At 43.8% G+C, this 22,315-nt stretch overlaps 1 protein-coding gene across 4 annotated transcripts; it reads right to left on the bottom strand.

The window, feature by feature from the left end:
- Positions 1-181: 181 nt before the first annotated feature.
- LOC115172668 (centrosomal protein of 170 kDa protein B) lies at positions 182-21,038 on the bottom strand. Of its 4 annotated transcripts, none has more exons than XM_029730334.1 (19): positions 20,663-21,038; positions 19,381-19,518; positions 18,139-18,228; positions 17,028-17,106; positions 16,509-16,567; positions 16,259-16,409; positions 9,016-9,129; positions 7,734-8,216; positions 6,630-7,645; positions 6,158-6,313; positions 5,541-5,658; positions 3,718-5,439; positions 2,565-2,790; positions 2,236-2,371; positions 1,710-1,847; positions 1,464-1,552; positions 1,053-1,146; positions 896-947; positions 182-742 (listed from the first exon to the last, which is right to left on the bottom strand). In XM_029730334.1, the coding sequence occupies exons 2-19, from the start codon at positions 19,483-19,485 to the stop codon at positions 522-524; spliced, it is 5,049 nt and encodes a 1,682-aa protein (XP_029586194.1). In that variant the 5' UTR covers positions 19,486-19,518; positions 20,663-21,038; the 3' UTR covers positions 182-521. The 4 variants fall into 4 exon arrangements, with proteins under 4 accessions (XP_029586194.1, XP_029586195.1, XP_029586197.1 ...); XM_029730335.1 differs by having other exon boundaries at positions 2,565-2,685; XM_029730337.1 differs by having other exon boundaries at positions 7,734-8,027.
- Between the last annotated feature and the right edge of the window lie 1,277 nt (positions 21,039-22,315).

Here is a 22,315-nt window from a genome sequence, read left to right as displayed (position 1 = left end):
ATGGGCGGACATTTCGGCTTTCCATGGTGACATCACCATGCGGTACATTGGTTAATAGACCAATAACAGAGTTCCAAACCTCTGCTAAGAACAGCTAGTTTTCAGTTTTTCCTCCCCTCTCAGACCACTCACAGACACTCCTAGCAAAATTCTTGCTTGAGAAATTGTTTGTGTAAAGTTATTTTTGTCAATTTGAATATAAATCTATTACAGTAAGGTTCTTAATTGTTATTCAGATTGCTTTTTATATTGATATAAAAACAGCTGCATTGGGCCTTTAAAGGGATTTTCAACTGAACTAACCACTGCATGGCTTTATGAGTCTCGTACAACCCCTTTCTCACACCATGGCAGTTCAATGCGCATTCCAGTTGTCTAGTAGTGCACACACAGTACAGTAGTGTCTTAGTGCGGTGGGGCCACAGTTCTCTCTAGCAGTGCCTATTTCCCCCTCTCTAATTCTCTCTCAACACCTGGAATTGTGGTGCAGCAGTGAAGGGGAGGCACTGTGTTCCAAAACCTCAGACCACGTAGCTCTCTGCCTCAGAGGCCACAACTGATCTCCTGACACTCTCACTGGGCCTGGAGCTGGCAGAGGGAACCCCACCCCGCTGGGAACCTGAGGTTCTCCAGTATCTCGAAGGGGCCCTGGATGGCTTCAACCCGGCTGAGGAGGGGGCACTAGGAGTGGAGGCTTTGGCTGGCTCAAGATTTCCACTGGGCTCAATGATAGTGTTGATGACTGTGGAGGGGACAGAGAAATCAGGCATAAGTCAACACATCTAAAATGCTGAGGGGAAAAAAATGATTTAACAAAAAGCAAAAAAAATACATTTTAAGTGATGCTTGTTTACATGGAGGTTTTACTCGATTATTGTGATGAATGTGCACTTACCTTCAAGTTGTCTCTGAACTCTTCTGAGCTCTTTCAGAATAGCTGTGATTTCCTGAAATACAAATAGGCATGTTCCACACTGCTGAGGGAAATAAACATACAGCAAATCATCACAAATAACTATAAACTAACTGGAGGAACTTGAGGAAATACCAACCTTGTTTGAGCCTTTCAGGACGGGGATGTCATTTTCAGTATTGAGCTTTGATTCAATCTCCCCCCAAACGTCAGTTTTGTTGTGGAATAGTACCCTGCAAGCACAAAAACACACTCTAGAGTACAGACAGAGCAACCACATATCAAATGAGGAATTCCTATACTGAATATTTAAGGTCCCATAGGACCTAAGGTTAGGCTATCTGCCCAGCACAGTTCACTCAGTCTCAGTCCATTAGCCATGCTAAGTGGCTGAGCTCACTCAGACAGTCACGGAAAGCTAACGAGATTACTACATATCAGAGGACTAATACAACTTCTCATCTGGTTCTGATATGAGATGTGAGGAGAATGGACAGAAAAGGTATTGTGAACTTTTGAACATGCTTCACATTTATGTATAAATTCATACTTTATTTTCTCAGCAAGCTGCTCCGTGTTTTCTCGAATAGCCAGAGAGATCTGGGACACTGGATTCAACATCAGATCATCCACAACAACCTGGAGAGAGAGATCCCAGACAAAAACAATCAGTCAACTCTCAATTTTACAAAAACAAAGCTGAACAGCAACTTATAAAAGAGACAGAATCTATTTATAATTTTCAACATTCTCAAAACGGCTTGAAGTGGTATGATAAATAATAGTATGGTCTAACCACTTCCTGGTTCCATCCTCTGTCCTTGGAGTTGTATTCCTGGTCATTCATAATGGTTTGGTCGGGGTTCCTGGCTGCAGTGGATCCAGGAGGAACTCTAAGGTAGTTCACACCAGCCTCTGGGATGGGATGGACCAACTGCAATACAACATGAGTCAGACAGTCTCAACAGTTAAGGATGGTTATCATATGTGCCAATCATAAGGTAGCTGATACGGAAACAGGGAAGAAACAGCAATCAAGATGAATTCATGGATACAACCCCATTAATGACAGTCAAATTAATGTTTTGCATTGGCCACAGATATGACAGCAACTAATTGATAAATGTGCAACTGAGAAGGCTGGGCAGCCTGAGGAGATGGCAGCGCTGTCTGACAGCATGGAGATAATGAAGACTCTTGGTTGATATGTTGTGTATGTCTTCTCCAGCCATTGTAACAGGAATCAGTGAACACAGCTGAGGATATACTGCATTGTGTGCTAAGGGAAATATCAGTGTGACTGGGCAGTGTGGTTAACATACCACCTCCCTGGCGGTGATGGTAGAGACAGGTGTATTGGCTTCCACTGCAGAAGAGCTCTGAGGATCAGCATCACCAGTCACATCATGGATCTCCCTGGCCAGGACGGACAGATCTTTAGCCAGGCCCTGACTCAGTCTAGAAGGGGAGAACAGACCAAAATAGGGATGGATACCTCAGGAAAACTACCAAGAGCAAAAAAGTCAAGAAGTTTCAAATGATCTCACTACTGTTGTGAACTCAATAACCACTTCAATTACTGTGCAGATAATTAAAGCACTCAGCAATAGCATGAACTGGCTTATGCTGTGTCCTTGCCATCTCAATTCACCTTGCTATCTCAGCACTGTGAGAGGAACAGTTCTGGTAGGCGTCTCCCTCGTGACTCTCCTGGTCCGAGTCTCGTGAGCGGGGTTTGGGGCGTGGGGGGATGAGAGGCTGGGAGCGGGAAGCTGAGGGGGTGTGTGAGCGTTTGTGTTTAAGGGTGCTTTGGTTAGAGTCAAATTCCTCCTCGGAGGTGGAGGTGTAGTCAGAGCCTTTCTGTCGTCGTCTAGAGCCTTTCAGCCATGAATTGGTTTCAAGGGTGTTTTAGAAAGTTAGGGTGATGAGGAAAAGGAAGGAAGGTAAAAACAGAGACACCATGAAAGGACACCATAAAACACTACAAACCCCACATATCCCAAAACACCCAACTATACCCCATAGACCCATATAGAAGGGTTTTGTAGTTTTGTGCTCATTCAGATGGTAAATATACTGAGTCTTTCTGTATATCCTATTCATTAGGATTTTCTTTGATACAAAAACATTCACAACCAGAAATGAGCACTCAACCCAACAGTAATGGCTACTGTCACAAAGTCATGTTGTTGAAGACCATAGTCATATAGTCACAACGTAGTGAAGTGTAGTTAAACCACCGGTTATCGCTCAAAGGATAGAGTACGGTATTCCACATCTGACCCACAATATTCTCACAACATTGTTCTACACAGTTATGTTATCATGATTGAAGATTGCATAATAATTATGAGAACATTGTGCAGATGGTATCCACCTTCACCACAGGTATTCTAGTAGAAATGATTGAAGGGATTATATTTCAATTGCAAATAGCAATACAGCATTAGTGTAGTTAGTGGAGGCCCTTAAAGCCAAATCTCCAGAAGAATAAAACCAAGGCTTGCACCTTCATAACTTGTTAGTTGAACTAATTATCTCAAACTCACTCAGAACCAATTCATCTAGATAATTGATAGGACGTGACACCTTTACGCAGACCTAAATTGTGATGCCTCCAATCCAGAAGAAGTAATTTTCATGGTTCATTACATTTATGTAATATTTCAGGAACGGCTGAGACATATTTAAACAGTTTTACCTTTCAGGTTTTTACACCTGTAATAAATGATTACTAAGACAGTACTACATTACATTACATTTTAAAGGCAAAGGGGAGACTGATATGCGTGTCTGTTACTCACTGGCTGTGCTGCTGGTGTATTTGGCACTGCTGGAGCGGAAGCGGGTGATGAGCTTGCCTGGAGCTCCAGAGGCCCTGCCTAGGGCAGGTTTAGTGCTGGGCCCGGCCACGGAGGCCTTAAGGCCAGAGCCGCTGTTGGACTCTGTGCTACGGTTGGAGAAGCCTGTCCTGGGTGCTGAGGACTCTGTATCACTGGGAGTGGTGAAGGAGCTAGTCCTCTTCCGGGGCAGAGCCAGCATGTCCAGCCTGGAGAGCTGCTTCTTACTGTCCTGGGAGACCTTGGTGGTCCCACTGGTATCCTGGGAGTTCAGGGAAATTCTGTCCGTCTCTGTAACCTCGTTGTCGGATGCCTCGCCCAGGTGAGCCCGGCGAAGCATTGAAGCTCTTGTGGGACGTGGGGCAGACATGCTGTTGGATCGGCTTAGGGCCTGGGCCACTTTGGAGGACTTAGTGGGATCTACCTTCTGCAGGGGGACGGTGTACTTCTTGCATGCAGCGGGCCGGGAGCCCTCCTGGTCTGAGGAGATGGTTTCAGGCCAGTAGGGTAAGCTGAAGCTCTGGGGGTCATCACTCAGGTCCATGGTGCCATGTTTTACAACACAGCATCTCATCCCCAGCCTCCTGTCTTGTTCAGGCTTCCTGCTGCTGTCCACTCCCTGGGACCGCCGCTTCTCTGACAGGCGATCGAGGGTTGTCTGCTGGCGACTGGGCTCCTGGGTGAAGGAGCTGGTAGAGGACCTCTCCCTTTGAAGGCCACTAGTGATAAAGGGCTTCTTGGATCCGGTCTTGGGGGCAGTCTGGTTGTTGCACAGGCTGGCAGTGCTGGCTGAATCCATGTCAGACTCCCCAGACAGAGAGTATTCTATGGGGCGAGGAGCAACATCAGGTGGCTGGGCCTGGAGCTTGGCCTCCAGGGCAGCCAGAGAGTCCTCGGTCCCATTGAGGTAGGAGTGGGTGTCCTGGCTGCAAACACCCTGGAACGCCTCAGCAGGGTCAGGGTCACTCAGAGCAGGCTGGCTGGAGATGTGTGGGAGTCTGGTGACCTGGGCAGCATCACTTGGCTGGTCCTTAATGAAGCTCTCCTGCCTGACCAGAGACACTGAGATCTCCTTGGGCTGAGGGCTGACTCTGCCCTGGTAGTCCAGCTTGGGAGCTGATGAGTTGAGCTTGACTGTCTTCTGAAAGTCTTGTCCACCCTGTTGTTTGGTCAGGGTGGCTGTGGAGAACTGTGGTGTGTTGGCAGGTGGTGGTGGTTTTCTCTCAATCTTGGGTGTATTGGGTCTGGATCCCCGCTCCTGTTTGGACACAGTCTCCTTAGAGCCAATGTAGAATGATGTAGACTTGGCTGGGAGTGTGGGCCTCTCCTTTTCACTGCTCTGAGATGTAATCTTGTCTGTTCTCTCTGGTGTGGGCATCTTCCTCTGCTCCACGATGGAGCCGTCGTCTGACTTACTGGCATCACTCAGGCTGTCTTGGTCAAGGTCGTCCTGTACAGACAGGTTGTGGAGGTCCTCCTGTGGTCCAAGGACTCTGGAGCTCCTCTCTTTGATATCATAGGTAGAGTAAGTGTCCTCATGGATAAGAATGCTGGGAGTTGGCGTCTCATTATATTCCATCGATGGTGCCTGAGAAGGAATACGCTGTGTTCTGGAACTCTGGCCTTCCGATTCCACACTATTGATTTTCCGACTGAGCGTCGCCTGATGGACGGTCCTCCCACCAACTGAATGGAAACAGGAAGATACATTTTTATTCAAGTTGATAATCAGGACTATAACTCATTATCATTTTAAATTATGTGCAAATTCCCATCAGGTATCTTACCTCCTCCTGACAGGTCCATCTGTGAGGGGATTTCAAAGAGGCCTGAGGCAGGGCCAGAGTGTGTGTAGCTGTCTGCCAGGTTGGCCCAGCGAGACACCCACTTAGAGCCACCCGGTACCTGCAGGGAGGATCACACTAGTTATTCACATGTCTTGACAGCTGTCAATAAATACAAATCAGGCTTAAAATAAAAGGAAAAAAATAACACAATCACGTTCAAGAAATTATATTTGATGATTGACAAACCGATTAGGCGAAGAAACACATTAACAGCTTAGGATGTTGGGATATTTTTTATATCTGAAAATGACATTTTATGACAGCAAAAATCCAACCCATTCCACTCTCCAGATAGAAACCAAGGACACCACCAGTGAAAACCAGTTGGACACACCCAAACCCATTCGGAAGTAAAGAACTACCACACCAACACCCCCAGAAACCAACAGAGACAACTAAAGATCTAAGAGGGATATGAGGTGAACCATGGAGAATCATGAGATCAGAACAAGTAGAATTGTGTTTCCAAGGCTGATAGCTGATTGAACCAGCAGACTGATTGTTGATTGGTTAGCTGTAGGAATGTGTCACCACACTAAGCCCGGGGGGAGGTTTACCTGCACCAGATTCTGTCCCTGCCCTGGCGTCAGATCCACCAAGCTACTCTCCCTACGCTCCTCCCTGTCCTGAAACTCAACAGGCTTATATGCTGCGATTGCTGCTGTTGCTGCAGTCTGGCCGGGCTGCTCTGGCCCCTCAACAACACCAAACACCTGTCAGAAACAAAGCATGATGTGTGAGTGTGAACGCTGTCTCTGCAGGGCTGGAGGCTGCCACATCCACTGGCTCTCCTGTGTGACACTCGTGTTGGCTTGTGTTAGATAACCTGCCTTGTCAAGTATGCGACAATGATGCTATCTCATGGTGAAGCACATGGCATGACAAGGTGTGATATTAAACAAACTTGGAGAGATAAGACGACTACAGAGAACGACAGACAACTACAGAGAACGACAGACGACTACAGAGAACGACAGACGACTACAGAGAACGACAGACGACTACAGAAAGTAAGGCAAAGAGACTTGCCTGTTCTATCTTGCTGCGTGCCTCCTCCACCTCTTTATCCTGGACCTCTGTCTCGATGGTGTAGGTGCCTGCTTCACTCAAGGTATCATCCTCCTCTTTCCCCAGGCCTTTGGGGCTTTGGGCCTCCAGGCTGCTTTGGGCCTCCAGGCTGCGTGGGGCCTCCAGGCTGCGTGGGGCCTCCAGGCTGCGTGGGGCCTCCAGGCTGCGTGGGGCCTCCAGGCTGCGTGGGGCCTCCAGGCTGCGTGGGGCCTCCAGGCTGCGTGGGTCCATGGGAATCAGAGGGGCTTTCAGGGGCACAGACTGGTGGGCACGGGATGAGGTCTGAGTCAGGTATGGGACAGGGGGCTGAGGGGGGCTTGGTGTGGTCTGGTGGGGGTGAGGGGCTGTTGCCTCTACTGTTGGTGGTGGGCTGGTGGTAGGAGACACAGGTGACGTATTCTTCTCCCAGGTTGTGTTCATGCTCGGCCTAGACTCCTGTCTGGACTCCCTCAGGAACTCAGCCGTGAAGTCCTGGGCCAGTTTGGACCTGCGGCCCACACTTCTAAACGGCCTGGGAGGGACGGAGCAGGAGGAGATGCCGTTACTGGTCCGATCCTCCATCTTCTCCCTCCTCAGGGAGCCGGCCCTCTGGGGGCCTCCAGAACCCGGGCCCTTCAAGGGAATGGTGTACTGCTGGGTGGGGGTGCTGGGGCCGCACCTTTTCTCCGGCTTATTCCTGAGGGCCGGGCTGTCGAGCTGGCCTGTGTTGTTGGTGAAGTACTGTGAGCGCTTCTTGCGTGGATTGTCGTCAAAGAACTCAATGACGAAGCCCTGCTGGGGGTCTGCTATGTCCTGGCTCGGAGGAGGGGAGTGAGACTGAGGCTCCTCTGAGTCAGGGTTGGTGAAGGGTCTAGGGAGGGCCAGCTGGGGTGGTAGAGACGTGTGAGGGCCCATCGGTGGCTTTAATTGGATAGCCTGTTTCCCGTTTACAACAGGATCCTCAGAGTCACGCCGAGTCCCATCCTCATGGTGGTGGCCTGATGATAAAAACACAAACACGTTAGCTCTCAGACAGCAACAGAGGATAGTAACCGTGGATTCAGTGAATAAATGGTCAGAGTTCACCTGTGGAAGCCTCGTTGCAGATGGGCAGGCCACTCTTTGAGCTGAACATGTCCTCTGTCTGAGACGACCTCATCATGCTCACATCGCTTTGGACCAGCCAATCAGCCACCTTGCACTCCGCTGATATCACCTCAGTGGGCGCTGTCACCACCTCCTTACCCGGGAGCTTGCGTTGCTGGCGGAGAGAAAACTTGGTCACATGGTCCTTGATCTTGATCTTGCTTGGTGTGCATTCATCAAACTCAATGGTGAAGGAGGCGTGGCTCTGCACCACAGGGGGTGTGGAGGTGGGGACTGGAGGGAAAACAGGGACAGAAGGGGGGTCAGTGTCCTTAGTGGGAACCTCATGGAGCTCCTGCTGCTGGAACTCCTTGGTGGGAATCTCAAAGTAGCTGGGCTCCCTGTGGTGTGAGTAGATCGTCTTGGCCTGGCTGTCCGACAGGGAGCCGCTGACCTCATGTCTGGAGCCCTCTTTAGTATTCTCTGTTAGGGCAGACACAGTGGGAAGACAGTAGGTCTATATAGATCAATACTATATAGGCCAATACTGTAAATTGCAGGCACAAAGGACATGCAGTATGTGAGGTGGGTAAGAATCACAGACACTACTGTAATGAAATATTACAAGGGAGTATTAACAACTGTGGCATACTACACCATTCAAGGAAAACAGATTTTTTAAACTCTGTCTCTGCCAAGTATTCACTCTTAAACTGAAGCCACAAATAACAACACAGCTCCAGCAGCTAGACTGAGCAAACAAACAGATACATCAGCCAATCAGTGGGTGTCAGGCCAGCTGGACATGTAAAAATGTCACTGTGGGAGCTTGGTGTCCCAAAGGAGAACGGCTGAGAGGTAATCTGTTCCAGCCAGGCTGGGCAGCATGAGGCTGACAGTCACCCTCCCTCCTCTACCCCGTCCCCTGGGCTTACAGGGTAATCCATCACGAGGCGCTGGCTGCTGGCCTGACATGGTCCAGGACTGGCTTGGCTCAGTGGGACATTGGCCGCTCCCTGTCCCCAGTTTGCACTACAGAGCTTGCCCAGAGCTAAACACCATTCATCTCTTAGTACACTGCATCCAACACTGATGTGGTGCCATAACAAAGTGTTATGTTTGCCACTCTAATCAAATACAAGAGCTGTAACCTTTATGAGCCAGCACAGCTAATAAGAAAACTGAAATACCAGGCCTCTTTCAAAGTGACACACTCACTCTCACATATCCTGATCAACAAATTCATTGATAGAGTAATAGTAGAGTAATGTTTGTTCCAGACCTGCAGGGTCCTCCGCTGGCTGCTGTCCTTCACTGTGTTCAGCATCATCCTCCCCCCACCACAACGGCTGCCCATACAGAGGAGTGGGTCTGGACACTGGAGCCTCGCTGGCCACTAACAGAAGCAGACACACGGACAGAGAGTGAAAGAAATCAGAGAACAGAATTAGTATAGCGCCAACTGAATGATGTAACTGTTATTCCTACTATTTATGGCAGAATGATTGCACAAAAGCTTTAGGCCTAAACACCATAACATCTGTACAATGCAAAAGCATTACAAAACAGCGTAGCAAAAACAGTGACAGTAGATAACATTAGGAATAATATAATGCATTTTGTCCTACGAAAATGTTTCTAACTTTGATAAGAACCCGCTCAGCATTTCCTCTGGAAAAATGTGTAGCACTGGGGGGGGGGGGGGGGGGGGGGGGGTCCCTCCTATAACTTTTATGTAGAAGGACTGAGAAGCTCAGTTCTAGTGGCTTTTTAAAAAGGACATCATTCTAGAAAATAAATGGAAATAAAAGTATGCCGACACCATTTTAAATATAATTTTCACCTCAAGAAATGAGCCCAATAACACATTGGTAAAATTATATATGTTTAATTATTTTAACATATTGGGCCAAGTAAATAACCTATGCATGGTCCATATTATCAGGTAGGCTATGCCTGTAGCCCAATTTATGCAGCAAAGTGCAAATAAATAGGCTGAAGCATGGTGTTTCCTATCTGCATTTACCGTATTTGGCTAATCATTAGCCAGATCCCAAATGTGATCTTTTAACTAGTTATTATCCTATTGATGAATTTTCTGCTACAGAAAACGTACATAAACACAGTGAATATAATGTACTGTAGGCCGACCTGTTAGGGTAACACACCCCTGCCTGTACTTCTCACAGAACCCACTTAATGTCACAATTTCTCGCAACACTTCCCTGGTTGCCACTACTATTGCGCAACAAAAATATGTTTAATCAAAAAATGTTAAGTCACCCTACCACACACTTTTTTTGGTGGGGGGGGGGGGGGGGGGGGGAGTATCTAGGGCTGTGGCGGTCACAAAATGTAGTCAGCCGGTGATTGTCAAGCAAATAACGGTCGGTCTCACGGTAATTGACCGTTAATTAACAAACAGATTTAGCATCTCCTGGCTTTCACAAATAGCCTACAAGCCAATTAAAAAGTATAATAAATCCATGTAATATAGCCTACACCTTCACAATAAATCCATTATTTATTTTAGACAGAACTAAAGAAGCATGATATGAAGAAAACGTAGTCTATTTCTGAAGAAAAGAATAGCATACACTGAGTTGTCCTTATGTTAGGTCCTGATGTGGCTATGCCAAATGGCTGTGGGCTACACTAGTTCATTTAGCAGACAAGATATGATTATAATTCCGTGGCATTATTTTATTGTATGAAGAACATAATTGAACAAAGCTGAATAAAATATAAATATTTTCTCCAAACGATTTCAGGGAGTGCGCACATGCAGCTATTCTGTGTTGAGCATTTAACAAAGAAATAGGTACTCTATGCTTAATTTAGAGTTACTAATGTAACTTCAGTTTTTCTACAAACGTTGGGCTATATGTTTTGATTTTTAATACACTGTAATGCTGCAAGATGAGACTAATGATGATTTGGAAAAAAAAGTCGCTTGAAAAGGCACGAGCTCTACTTAGTTTTTTTTGTGCAGGCTGTACACACTCCAGTAGTCTCTCATTCACAATTTGACAAGCACTTGATAATGCCTCGAATTTCACGGTGGCCGTAATGCACCCTGAAAAAAATCCATGCCTTTCATGTGTGTGCTGTGCAATCCAAAGCGTCTCTCACTCACACAGCTCTCTGTCACGTGATCGGGTCTTTCTCACAGGCTACAAGTGAAGACCGACACATCGGGGACGCAACTGCGCACGTCCTTATCCAATTCCGAGGTGCATATTGATGATATTTGAAGAACTGTCCACATTTACTTTGTCAGTCAACAAGATGAGTAGTCCTAAAGAACAGCAAAAGCACTAGCCTATGTCAATCTACTATCCCTCATAGTACAAACGTCAACCTATTCTGTGCGATAAATAAATATTCCAAACATAGTCTGGGACAGTTGTGGGATGTGATAGATCCCAAATTAATTCAACCACTAGCATAAAAAAAATAAAGAATTATGCAGTGTAGCTGACCCAACATATCAGAATGTTTAGCATAAAATGTTGATAAATTATTAGGCTATTTCTTCACATTATAAGCACAGCAATGCAACATGGTAGTAGGCTATAAGCCTGAATGTTCCATAGTGGGACACACAATTATCAAAAGTGACCACAAATGCAATTATGCATGTAATGCTTTTATTATAAAAGGAACATTTATGGTGAAAATGATCTTCCCCAAACTTGAAACTCACATGTTATATATATATATATATATATATTATATATGCCAGTTAGGCTCTACACCCCTTGTAAAGTGGATTAATGTGCTTAATTAAGAAGTTATTTGACCACTTTAGTTGTGATACAAACATTAAACATACAGGCCTATGGGCTAGGCTACACGAGCTGTGCGACTATGATTAGAAAAAGTTTAGGGGAAAAAAAGCCATTATTTCTTATGCTGGGCATCATTCAAAAGTGATAATATATAATTCACAAGTGATAGGCTAATATTGTCACGCATCAGACTATTCTTGATTTAATCTTGTCTGTACATATACTAAATAATATGTGACATTTGTTTTGATTTAGAATTTACCATTAACATGCACCTGTATCAAAACAGGGGCAGTGGGGGGAAAAAATACATGTAATCTATGCACTTAAATAGTGAATGGAGGAAGCTTTTCCCCATAGTTTATTTTCATGCCAGCCAGGTAGGCTATACTCCTGTTGTAAAGATAAGCAATGTGCTTCATTTTAGGAAAGTTGAGAAATAAATATAGTAGGCCTAGCCTATAGAAAGCTGATGGGATCCTCGTTTTTTAAATTTTTTATTAGCAGCCATCATACTGTTTTCTCCCACAATTACATAGCCTATAGAAATGTTGTGCAACATGAGCTCATTGGCTCTCATGAAGTGTTTGATTCGATTTCCAAATACATTTGGATTGATGTCAGAGTGATTAGAGGGACAATAGAGTTCTGAGTACCAAGCAGTTAGCAAGTTTGATAGGCTACTAATGACCAGCAGCAGAATCAGAGCTTGGAGAAGCCTAATTACCGTGATTAAACGGTCATGTGGAATTTGACTGCCTTCATGACTCGTGGCCGCCGGTCTGACGGTAATACGGTCACAACAGCAGCCCTAGACGTGCCCTTCTGTTTCTTCCTCTCTCTGTTGATGTCTTATTGTGTGTCCTGGGAAACAGCACTTTGGAGCTGTAGTGCTTTGGTTTATTTAGACCAGTGTGTGAGCCCCAATGGAGCGGTTTAGTTTTCACACAGACACCAGGCATGTGGATAATCTGATTTATGCCACATAGGCTAGCATCCCGGGCTGGCCAGACAGCTGTTAAACGTCATCACAGCAATGAAGGTGACAGGAAATCTGCCCTAATGCCCTTAATGGTCAGATGGATAAAAACAATATGGATCAAAATGATTATGTATGTATGTATGTATGTATGTATGTACAGTGCTGTGAAAAAATATTTGCTTCCATTCTGATTTTCTAAATTTTTGCATATTTTTGATACTGAATGTTATACTTAATATTAAAGGGAACCTGAGTTTACAAATAACCCAAAAAATCTTACACATTGTATTTAAAAAGTTTTCCAACACCCAGTTCCCCTGTGTGAAAAGGTATTGCCCCCTTACACTCAATAACTGGTAGTGCCACCTTTAACTGCAATGACTGCAACCAAATGCTTCCTGTAGTTGTTGATCAGTCTCTCACATCGCTGTGGATGAATTTTGGCCCACTCTTGCATGCAGAACTGCTTTAACTAAAGCAACATTTGTAGGTTTTCAAGCATGAACTACTGTTTCAAGTCCTGCCACAACATCTCAATTGGGATTAGGCCTGGACTATGTCGAGGACATTCCAAAACTTTAAATGTGTTGCTTTCAAGCCATTTTCATGTAGACTTGATTATGTGTTTTGGATCACTGTCTTACTGCATGACCCAGCTACGCTTCAGCTTCAGACGGATGGCCTGACATTCTCCTGTAGAATTCTCTGATACAGAGCAGAATTCATGGTTCCTTCTATTAAGGCAAGTCGTCTAGGTCCTGATGCAGCAAAGCATCCCAAAACCATCACCGCCATGTTTGACTGTTGGTATGGAGGATCTTACTGTGGAATGCAGTGTTTGGTTATCATCAGACATAAATGTGACCCATCTTGTCCAAAAAGTTGTCTTGTGTATGAGCAGGTGTTCCTAATGTTTTATACACTCAGTGTACTGTAGATGAAAGGTTATAGCAGTTTGTCTTAATGTTCTGCTCTGGAGAGATGGGTCACTAAACTCTGCAGGCCAGTGTTGTTATTTGAAAAGCTTCACATTTTACTTTCATTACCGTATCTCCTCCCTTTATTGAAGATTAGGATTAGCAGTGTCCAGTCTCATTCTCCTCCCAGAAGGATTGTGTATCACATGACCCCATTTATATCAGAAGGGCCCTCTCCCTGCTTGGTCTAGGGCCTGGGAATAGCTGATTCAGTGTTTCTGCTGCACTCATTTTGGAGCTTGAAAAATATTTATGCTGACGCGCACTTTGAAGATGCTAGAACAGTCCACATTTACTTTTCCTCTGCAAACAAAATGAGTAATGAACAGAAAAATCAGACAACCCCATAGCAGAATAGTTTATCTACGTACCTAGTCGTCTTGTTGTACGTTCTACATGAGATAAATATTCCTCTCGTGGCACAGTCAACTTACAAGTGCCATAGGGAGGGAAACATGCATTCTAACATGCATTCTAACAAGCAGTCAATGCACAACCATTCTTGCAATTGCGGAAACAGTAGTTAATGGCCTTTCCATTCCTACTTCATTTATTTCTCAACTCCTAAATATGCAAACTGCACCATTTTAAACCCAGAGATTTTAGCAGCAGAATGGTTAAGTATGTTACTGCTCAGCAATTTGCAGTGCGTGCATAGCGGAGAGTGGGGACCGGAACACCGGTCAATTCTAGGGTAGCTTGAAGTACAACGCCACTCTACCTCAAAATAATTTTGGGGGAGTGACTTAACTTGTGATGAGATAGATATTTTTTGTTGAGCAAGAGTAGTGGCAACCTGGGAATTGTGACATTAAGTGGTTTCTGGGATCAATAGAGTAATAACTACAATAGTTAAAAGATCACATTTGGGATCTGGCTAATGATTAGCTAAATAGGGTAAAAGCAGAAAGGCAACACCATGCTTCAGCCTATTTATTTGCACTTTGCTACATCAGTTGGGCCACAGGCATAGGCTACCTGATAATATGGACCATGATTAGGCTATATACATATGGCCAAATATGTAAAAAAAAAAAAACATTTTTGTTAATTACAATGTGTTATTGGGTTCATTTCTGGATGTGGAAATGATATTTTACATGGTGTCAGCATACTTTTATTTTAATTCATTTTGGAGTAGAACGTTCTTTTAAAAAGTCACCAAAACTGAGCTTCTAAGTCCATCTACATGAAAATGTTGTTGACTCATCCTATACTTGTATGTGACCAAGTATAAAGTATAAACTGGAGAAAAAAAAACATGAAAAAACCCCCCACCTCAAACTACTCAAACAGACCGTTTAAAAAATGTGCTATTTCCTCATAGAGGATGATGTCAATCAGCGGTGTATTCTCATTAATATTGTATATGACTGTTATACACCCACACACCATTCCAACACAGAAAAGCTGCTTTTTAACATACTTAATTAAGGAAACTCTTTTACTCATATTGTAATTGATTATTGGTCATATTTCATAGAAATCTGGAAACAGTGGAAAGTTACTGTAACGTCTATGTTGGAAAGAGTGAGTAGCCCTAGGTCCTGTCAGGTTAGACTAGTCACACCCAGGCATACTGTACACTCAGAGAGCCTGCAGACTGCTTTACAGACAGGAAGCAGAAGGAGAGGTCAGGCTCCACAGTCCACACCTTGCAAGGCAGCAGGAAAAACAGACATATCCTGCTCACAGCCTCAGTGTCTGAACTGTCAACAGGGTGCGGACCCTGCCACTGTACTGTCACTGTGGTCACCTCACCAGTCCAGCTGCTTCAGTAGGAAATAAGGAATCAGTCAGAAGCTATATTAACCCATCACATACAGGCAGAGGAAGAGGCTGAATGTAAACCTCTAAAGGAAGTGTTCATTGCTGGTGTCTGTCGTGTCATAACCTTGTGACTGTCAGTAGTTAAAGCCACTAGTCCACCCCTGCATTACCCTGCTGAGAACATCCCTCAGTGCTTTAGGAACTTAACTGCACTGTAAATCCTATACAATCCAAAAAGAAGTAGCCCTGAGCAGAGCTGAGGACAGAGGGACACCTGTAAGTATTGTAACTGTGCGGTGCGTGAGACAGCAAATCCACAATCCTCCCTAACAGCAGTGCCCGCTTGGCACGAAAAACACAGCCTCACACACACACACACACACACACACACACACACACACACACACACACACACACACACATACATACACTTCTAATCCTTCTAGTGCACATGCTAGCACCACCAGGAGTAGGTTCAGCACTACTCCCCATATCTGGAGCCCCAGTCCAGAGGCATGGCAGGCAGACATAAGGCTTTATGTGTCCCAGCTCAACAGGCCAGGCCAATATCACTTCACTCCTCCTGCCAACTGGAGTTCCACACTAGTAATGCTGCTCGTCTGACCCTACTGGATTGAACCTTTGACCTGATCCCCTCCAAAGGTAACTTGATCGTACACTAGGGGTTCGCATCTACAGATCCTGTAACACTTTTTGGTATAAAAGGCTTCTTTTTCCTCATGTAAATGAGATATTGAAACCGACATCAGCAGCCATCTTTTACCTAAGGCATAACAGACTGGTATTTGCTGGTACTGTTTGTGGCAAGACAAACAGTTAAGTTCATCAATTGTAATTGCCATCATTTTTGACCTTGCAGAGAAAATGCCTAGGCCTGGTCTAAAATGTAGGATAGCACATACACTGTGGGTGGGCTCTAGAAGAAAAGGACAACAAGAGGTGGACTGGGGAAGAGTTGAAGTTGCGAGTTAAACAGGGTTTTACCTGCTGCGAGGGCAGCTTTATGCTCGACTTTCTCCTGTTGGAAGCAGGATGAGTCTCTGGTCTTCTCCTTAGCATGCTGCCTCTCCTTCTCCTTCTTCCTGGCCTCCAGTGCCTTCATACTCATCTGCAGCTGGCTGGTGTACTTCTCATGCTAATACACACAAGAGGAAAGTAGGATATGAAGAAGCCTCTACCTGACTATCACTCATATTCATAGACGATATGTTCATGTGTGGAAGTTCTCACTTACTTTGAGAGCCTCCTCTGGCACCTTGTGTTGACTCCTCTCCAGGATGTACACATGAGAATGTGGAAGCAGAGTTAAAGAAGGCATATTCTGACAGGAGCCACTGGGTTAGAATAAATAACAAATGCAGCATTTTTCCCCTGTTATCTAAACTCAATTTAACTATTCATGTGGTTTGTGTGCCAAACTCTCCCAGCATGTTCATTCCTTGTGGTTTGAGTCCAAGAAATGTTCAGTCCAGAGTTGAACATCTAAAACAATCTAAAACCCCTGACTCAAATGAACATGCTGGGAGAGTTTGGCACACAAACCATAGAGGAATAAGAAAATGTGTGTTTTAAATGGCAAGTGTAGACAAAACTTCATGAAATCCAATTGTTTGTAAGAAATAATTACAACAGAGCACTCAGAGGTTAAAAAGTATGCATCCTATTGATCCGATCAAGAAAATCCCTAATGAATGAAGAATCAATAAAACAATGAGAGAATTACAAAATCATAATCAGATAAACAAAAGGATATCATATCCAAAGCGGATGACATCAGAGAGCATCAGGGTAATGTAAGTCTCGTCTGGGATTCTCAGATCATTCACAAAAGTCTGGGGAGAAAATAAACAGTTTGTTTTTGTGTGTTTACATTGAAAGCATCAGAAAAATGTATACACAGAAATGATTTGTTTTTACAACAATCCTGATTAGTTCAATTCCATCGGACTAATAACAGATACTGATGATAAATGAGTTAGTTGTCACACTGGCAACAGGTCCTTCCCTTCCACACACAGCCTCTGGGGTTTGCCAAAGCTAAGATGCTTTGCAGTTGGCTGTTTTCCCAGTGAAAGTTAAGCTATCCTACCTGTACGTTAAGGCATTAATGAGATTATGCAGTTATGTAATGGCCATCTATGCTGAGTAGGGCTCAGGAAGGCAGTCAGGGGATACGTGGGTAAACAGCCTATCAGTGCTTGTACAGTAAAGTACAAATAAGAAAAGAAACAGCCACCATGATACATGTCAGTAACATCTAATATTCTGGTCTGTTAAGATGGGGGTGTTCTAATAGATGGTGCCACAACACACACTTCAGGGAAAAATGCAGTCTTTCCCACTCCTCATTCCTGTGGAATAACAGTGCAATGAAGTGGCAATAGTACAAAGAGAGGGAGAGACACCAGAAGAAGAAGACGGGAGAGAGACACCAGAAGAAGAAGACGGGAGAGAGACACCAGAAGAAGAAGACGGGAGAGAGACACCAGAAGAAGAAGACGGGAGAGAGACACCAGAAGAAGAAGACGGGAGAGAGACACCAGAAGAAGAAGACGGGAGAGAGACACCAGAAGAAGAAGACGGGAGAGAGACACCAGAAGAAGAAGACGGGAGAGAGACACCAGAAGAAGAAGACGGGAGAGAGACACCAGAAGAAGAAGACGGGAGAGAGACACCAGAAGAAAGGGACCAGGACAGCAGAAAATGCAGTGCTCATTGATGCTCTAACAACCATCTCTGGCATTGAGAGGGGGCTCTTTTGTGCTAGGGCCTGGGGGACTGGTAGTGGGACTCTGGACCCTCCAGGGAGGGCTGTGGCTGACTGGATCCTTTATTCAACTTGTATGCAGGGGACATGGACTCACCCCGTTCAGGCTGCCCAGGTCCTTCACCATGTGCTCGTCTGTGGCTGGGTTGTAGTTGACGACAGCATGCTGCTTATCCACACTGCGCGACTGTAAAACAAGACAGAGAACAAAGCTGAGAATCTCATACTGACGGGCTAACAAACCTCAGACTGGATACTGTCATAAGCAGTGCAACAAAATATCTGCAATGAAGGCTACATGCATGTACAGTAGATACACAGTGTGCTCATAGCCGAACGAATAGGCCTTTGAGTTTGCTTACATTCCTGCAAATAATCACTATTAACCAATGCAAGCCTGGTGCTTATAGTAACCACTGGTTAAAATCAAATAACATTTTAGTTGTCACATGCGCCGAATACAACAGGTATAGACCTTACCGTGTAATGCTTACAAGCCCTTAACCAACAATGCAGTTAAGAAAAGATTTAAAATAAATAAATAAATAAATAAATAAATATATATATATAAAATAACAATGAGGCTATATACAGGGGGTACCGGTACAGAGTCAATGTGCGGGGGTACAGGTTAGAGGTAATTTGTACATGTAGGAAGGGGTAAAGTGACTATACATAGATGATAAACAGCGAGTAGCAGCACTGTAAATACTTTTTTTATTTATTACATTTTAGAATAAGGTTGTAACGTTACAAAATGTGGAAAACGTCAAGGGGTCTGAATACTTTCTGAATGCACTGTAAGTAAGCAATATTTCCAATGATGCCTGAATGTGGACAAGAGCAGCTTTTCAAATCTGCAAGCAGATGTGGTGGGAAGGACATTTTGAACAAACCACAGACTGAGGAAGCATTATTTTTTTCCCAGTGGCATAAATAAAGAGATAAAGCAAGAAAGAAGTACAGGGAGAAACTCCCAAAGAATTCCAAACAGTAACTAGAACCAGGATTTTTTGGGGAAAAACAGCAGGGTGGAAAGCATCAGTTGCATTTTGCTTTGACATTGAACAGTTGCCAGAGGCAATTCTCCCAGCAGGCACTAATCTTATAAACACTCGTAACACAAACACTCACAAATACACACTTCTCATGTACACACAGGTCAACTCCTACCAGATTTCTAGTACATTAACCTAACTTGCTTTCTTTGAGTTATGACCCTAATATAGGCAACATCCTTTCACAAGAGGGTGAATGGACAGCTGATTGTCTAAGGGTCACATGACAGATTGATGGTGTCTGGTGTGTAAACACAAGGTGCTGTAGATGTCGTACACACCTGCAACATGAGCTCGCACTCCTCCCGGCCGACAAAGATCATCTCTGGTGGCAACCGATGTCTTGTACCTGAGCTGCTGACCAGGAACCATGACGTCACACTCATCTTGGAGCCCCGACTCAGAGCCTTCTTCACATCCTGGGAGGGGACAACACGTAGAGCAGTAGATTCTTGTTGTCACCACATTCACAGTAATTGTGATTTAAATTCGTAATCCACTGAATGGGATTTTGGTGGCTGCACAACTAACCAAGCAACTATTTATATGACTACATTACCAATTGGACAACCAACAACTCAAGTCTTTCCAGATCTATTTACACAACTAATTTGATGATGTACTTTGACAGTTGAGTCCATTATTCTTAGGAATGTCACGTTGTCATCAAGTGATACTCATGCACACACACACACCACACCCAAACAAAAAGGCATTCAACACCCAGGGATTCCTTCAATACTGGCCCATGGAAAAGGATAAGGAGGAACTGACTACATGTTTATGCCCCAATTTAATTTTCCATAAAGCTGAGCAAGACACTTAGTTAGACATGTTGCAAACTCAGTAACTTACAGTCTACAAACATGATTGGATCTTATCAAGCTAGACAATGGATTTGTTTGGGTGCCTGAACCAACTCATTCTCAGTATTGATCATCTTTGCTGAACCAATCATACAGTTTGGTCAGCCTCAACTTCTATTTGCTACAATAACATTACCATACCACTCAAAGAGAAAATTGGTTTGGAAGGAGGTGCAACTAACTACACGCATAACTTGGCCTATGTTAGAAATATCTGTGATCAATGGCTTGTACTGTGGTGGTAGTAGTGAGCTAGGCAAACTAGTTGCTCTCCAGTCACTTTTCCAGCCAATAATTCCCACATAGCTCTATGAAAAATGAATGCAAATCATCATATCTAGTTAACTCACTTGTCAAACAAGTAAAGCTAAAAAAAATATGTCAGTGATGGTAATAGAAAACGATGCTGCTGAAGATTCCAATGTAACAACACTTGCTGTTACGTTAGCCAGCAGTTGACATGTTAATTCTTATGGTGAGACTGACCCTCCACTTTTACTAAATTATCTTAATTCGAAATCATTTGGAAATGCCTGGTTTGCCACAGTAGCTACGTTCTGTCTGTGGCTAACTAGTTAACTTTAGCTAGCTAACTATTTTAGCTGAAAGCCAAACATGATCATACAGGAAATAGGAAAGGTTTTCCCGAACGACAAAAGCCGTTTTTACGACTCCCTCCCTTCCTTCACAAGCATACCTTTAATTCGGACCCTGCTTTCTTCAGAAGAGTAGCCAGCGTTAACACAATAAATACAAATGTACAGTTGTATCTGTGTCCTCGTTTAGTAAAGTAGTCACAAGAGCACTGATGGCCGTCCAGGTAAATGGCGAACACACCCTCACTTCAACATTCACTTGACAAGCCGACAAAACACTGACATTCCACTTCACGTTCTCCGCCGCGCACAAGGCTCGACTTCTTCCAGTGACGCTAACTGTACGCTGTCAGTACCATTGTCAAATAAAATGCTTTGACACCTGCATGACAGACAATAATAACACAAAAAAACGTGAATAAAGTATCGCAGTGCTAAATAAAAGTACAGGAAATTGTCTAACTTTGCTCTAAAATTTGGTGAATGGAAAATAATACAAAACGTAAGTGATGGTTTTGTTTGTATAAGTAATTACATCTGAGTGAATAAACCATAAAGTAAATACAACTTTTGTAACAACAGTTTTCGTGAAATTATGTTTCAGAAACGGTCAGTAATGTCGTAGAAACTCGTTCACATCGAGACAGCATTCCTTTAAAATTCCCAGATGCAGTGGATTTCATTATAATGACAGTGTTATTTCTGGTGGATACAATGTTGCATACATCAAACAGGTGTGGAGTTATTTTCACTGTCAGTCCACAGAAGACTGGAAATAATGTTATCTTTGGTTTACGTGCGATGCTTTAGTAAGTAATCATCAATCACTGCCTATTGAGAATTACCTGTCACAGATGTTCTACTACTATCCTCTAGATGGTGCTCTATCTACGACTAAATAAAAAATGCCAGTCTCAAAATTCCAGTTGATACCAAGCACTTGCAACTTTAACATACGGTAGTGAACAGATCACTACATTTACTTTCCCATGGCCTGCATGCAGGTAGGTGCAACATAACTACTTACTGATTGGGCTGAGAACATGGCAAACTTTTCCCAAACCCAAAAGCCCTATTCGGACGGGATTAGTTTTACTGAGGTGGTTAGGTAATATACACTACTGGTCAAGTTTTAGAACACCTACTCATTCAAGGGTTTTTCTTTATTTTTTTTATATTTTATAAATTGTAGAATAATAGTGAAAACATTAAAACTATGAAAGAACACATATGGAATCATGTAGTAACCAAAAAAGTGTTAAACAAATCAAAATATATTTTATATTTGAGATTATTCAAATAGCCACCCTTTGCCTTGATGACAGCTTTGCACACTCTTGGCATTCTCACAACCATGAGGTAGTCCCCTGGAATGCATTTCAATTAAGGTTGGGGGCATTTAGGCCTTCTTAAAAGTTAATTTGTGGAATTTCTTTTCTTCTTAATGTATTTGAGCCAATCAGTTGTGTTGTGACAAGGTAGGGGGGTGTACAGAAGATAGCCCTATTTGGCAAAAGACCAAGTCCATATTATTGCAAGAATAGCTCAAATAAGCAAAGAGAAACGGCAGTCCTTCATTACTTTAAGACATGAAGGTCAGTCAATACGGAATAATTCAGAACTTTTAACGTTTCTTCAAGTGCAGTCGTAAAAACCATCAAGCCCTATGATGAAACTGGCTCTCATGAGGACCGCCACAGGAATGGAAGTCCCAGAGTTACCTCTGCTGCAGAGGATAAGTGAATTAGAGTTAC

Source organism: Salmo trutta, chromosome 33 (genome assembly GCF_901001165.1).
Source record: "Salmo trutta chromosome 33, fSalTru1.1, whole genome shotgun sequence".
NCBI lineage: Eukaryota > Metazoa > Chordata > Actinopteri > Salmoniformes > Salmonidae > Salmo > Salmo trutta.
The sequence above is the reverse complement of the archived record's forward strand: the minus strand, read 5'-3'. Positions and strand labels throughout refer to the sequence as shown.

What these genes read in the sequence shown, in the direction of transcription:
- LOC115172668 (XM_029730334.1), bottom strand. Translation starts at nt 19,485, where the DNA reads ATGAGTGTGACGTCATGGTTCCTGGTCAGCAGCTCAGGTACAAGACAT. An exon ending in TGTCATCCGCTTTGGATATG is followed by an intron (nt 16,568 to 17,027) that starts ATATCCTTTTGT and finishes CTCTGCTTCCAC; the next exon opens with ATTCTCATGTGTACATCCTG. An exon ending in CTGCAACGAGGCTTCCACAG is followed by an intron (nt 7,646 to 7,733) that starts GTGAACTCTGAC and finishes TTTTATCATCAG; the next exon opens with GCCACCACCATGAGGATGGG.